This window comes from Lottia gigantea (assembly GCF_000327385.1).
Source record: "Lottia gigantea unplaced genomic scaffold LOTGIsca_22, whole genome shotgun sequence".
NCBI lineage: Eukaryota > Metazoa > Mollusca > Gastropoda > Lottiidae > Lottia > Lottia gigantea.
The window spans coordinates 2,289,292-2,291,500 of NW_008708555.1; the positions used below are offsets into that span (position 1 = coordinate 2,289,292).

Consider the following 2,209-nt stretch of genomic DNA (forward strand, 5'->3'; position numbering starts at 1 on the left):
CATAAATGTACTTGCTAATTGGTCTATAGACCACATGTGACCAGTAAATGATGATTATGTTGTTATGCATTAAAAAATATTAAATAACTAAATGAAAATAATGGAGTTTTACGTCCTACTTTTCTGCACCATGTGGGTAAATGAAGAGAGACAGAGCCATGCAGGAGCAATGAGGTAAAAACTGTCATATAGTAAACACTTGTTTTAGCTTGCATAAACCCCAAAAGGGAAGGAGAAAGAGGATTTCTAAAAATAGCACGGACTACATATTATATTTATTCTAACCGGTTACAAGCAGTGGTGTTTTATGGGAGGGGGCATGATTCCCACCTCCTCAAAATCACATCAGGATTTTATTTTTAAAAGCCATCTTATGACTTTTCGGGCTGGTCGAGAACCGTTTACCTTTCTGATGTCTGTAATGATTTCTTTCATCATATTTTAGTTAATTAATCATTTAATATTTCTACGTTTGTCACGGTAATTAGACACTGTTTAATTGTTTATTTTTTTTTCTTTCATTTGACAAAGGAACATTGGGTTCAAATCTTTGTATTCAAGCACCATTCACACCAACACATCTTGATACCTTACCATCGTGCCCAAACCACGCCCCAATTCGTCATACTGCTCTCAGATTACTAAGACTTTGTACAACCCGTATATGGGATACGAAGACGTAACCAGATGCTCTATTTATTAAACAGGATTAAACCGGGGACACAGATCATCAGATTCACAAGTGACAATTGACAATTCTGTGACCATAAAACAACAACCAACAACTTCATAGTCAGCTGGAAGTTGACGTTAACTTGTCTACCAACCAACCAACCAACCTGCAACTGCATTTGAGATCGACCGCACTCTAGTCTGTGTGAACGTAGTTTATTTTCAACTCAACAGTCTGAATTACACTTAATTAACTACGCATAAAAAGATATAAAAAATTTATAACTGTAAAAATAAATTAGTACCTAACATCCAATTCAGATAAAAAAGTTATTCCATGTGTAACGCATGTATCAGTCAATCGACATTTGAATTTTTGGAAACCAAATATTGTGTAAGATGGAAACTTAACGGACATTTCAGCACTTTTTCAAGACGTATTTTGAGGACATCAGAATGTCTTTTTTTTTAATTTAACTGTTTAGCTCCTGAATTTTGAAACTGTTTGTGAACATTTTTATTTCACTCACTTAGTGTCATTTTTATAATTAACTTTTTTTATTATTTATTGATTATTTTCGTGGTCATGCTGAACCAGTTAATGTAATATACCAGCATCAACAAAATGAAGGAACAATTATATATCATATACTTACTCTGTTTATCGTTTGAGGTATTCGGTGAAAGAACCATTTTGTTCTCCATATATTCGAGAGATAAGCTGTATAACAACTATTTTATGGTTTATATGAATATAACAAATTCATTGTTTTGTACAATGAAATGTATCGAAGACGTGGGAACACCTTGCCTATCTTTTGCGTACAGCGCACAGGATCATATTTGTTATCTGTATAGCCGTGTACTACGGTACTGGAAAACGACTATGTGATACCAAGTGGAATTGTGACATATGTTCCAGTATTTGGTAAGTATTTTAATAGATTCATCTAGATTATGGGTTTGGGTCATATGAATGTTTGTTGGGTAATAATATAGATCTCAGCTGTTATCTTTTGAACACAAAACTTCAATTTCTCTCAAACTGTGTCAATAAGGATATTTAATCATATAGGACTCACCTGGTATAATAATTATATAACAAAATCTCTGTATAAACGCTAAAACCATAAATCTAGATAATTATTGAAAAAAAATAGGTAGCTAAGCTAATGAATTACTGTCTGATGTTGGTAAGTGAGTTATATATTGCTCATTTGGTACAAAATATGAGATAAAGCATTATTTTTATATGTGATTATGATTTCTTTTCTAACATTTTTGTTATAGGGCTATTATATCAAAAAAACAATTCTACTAAGAATACGCCATTATGATTTTTATTTTATCTCCTCAGATGATATCGAGAAAGACAAACCAACAGCCCAGAGTGACACTTATCAACAAAATGACGAGAAATATGGTTCACATAGAGCTGTAGATGGAGACCCCAACACGTTTATGAGTACAGGTCGATGGACTCCTATATGGTGGTGCGTGGACTTAGTCAAGATACATTCCATGCGCTTATCAAATA

General features: G+C 33.1%; 1 protein-coding gene across 1 annotated transcript in view; it reads left to right on the forward strand.

Annotated features, from left to right (window-relative positions):
• The window catches only part of LOTGIDRAFT_159922 (hypothetical protein), a gene marked incomplete at both ends in the record, with an annotated part of 14,467 nt that overhangs the window by 2,569 nt on the left and 9,689 nt on the right, over positions 1-2,209 (forward strand). The window contains 2 exons of the mRNA XM_009054610.1: positions 1,531-1,600; positions 2,030-2,143. Coding sequence (XP_009052858.1) covers positions 1,531-1,600; positions 2,030-2,143 — 184 coding nt within the window. The remainder of the gene's footprint in view (positions 1-1,530; positions 1,601-2,029; positions 2,144-2,209) is intronic.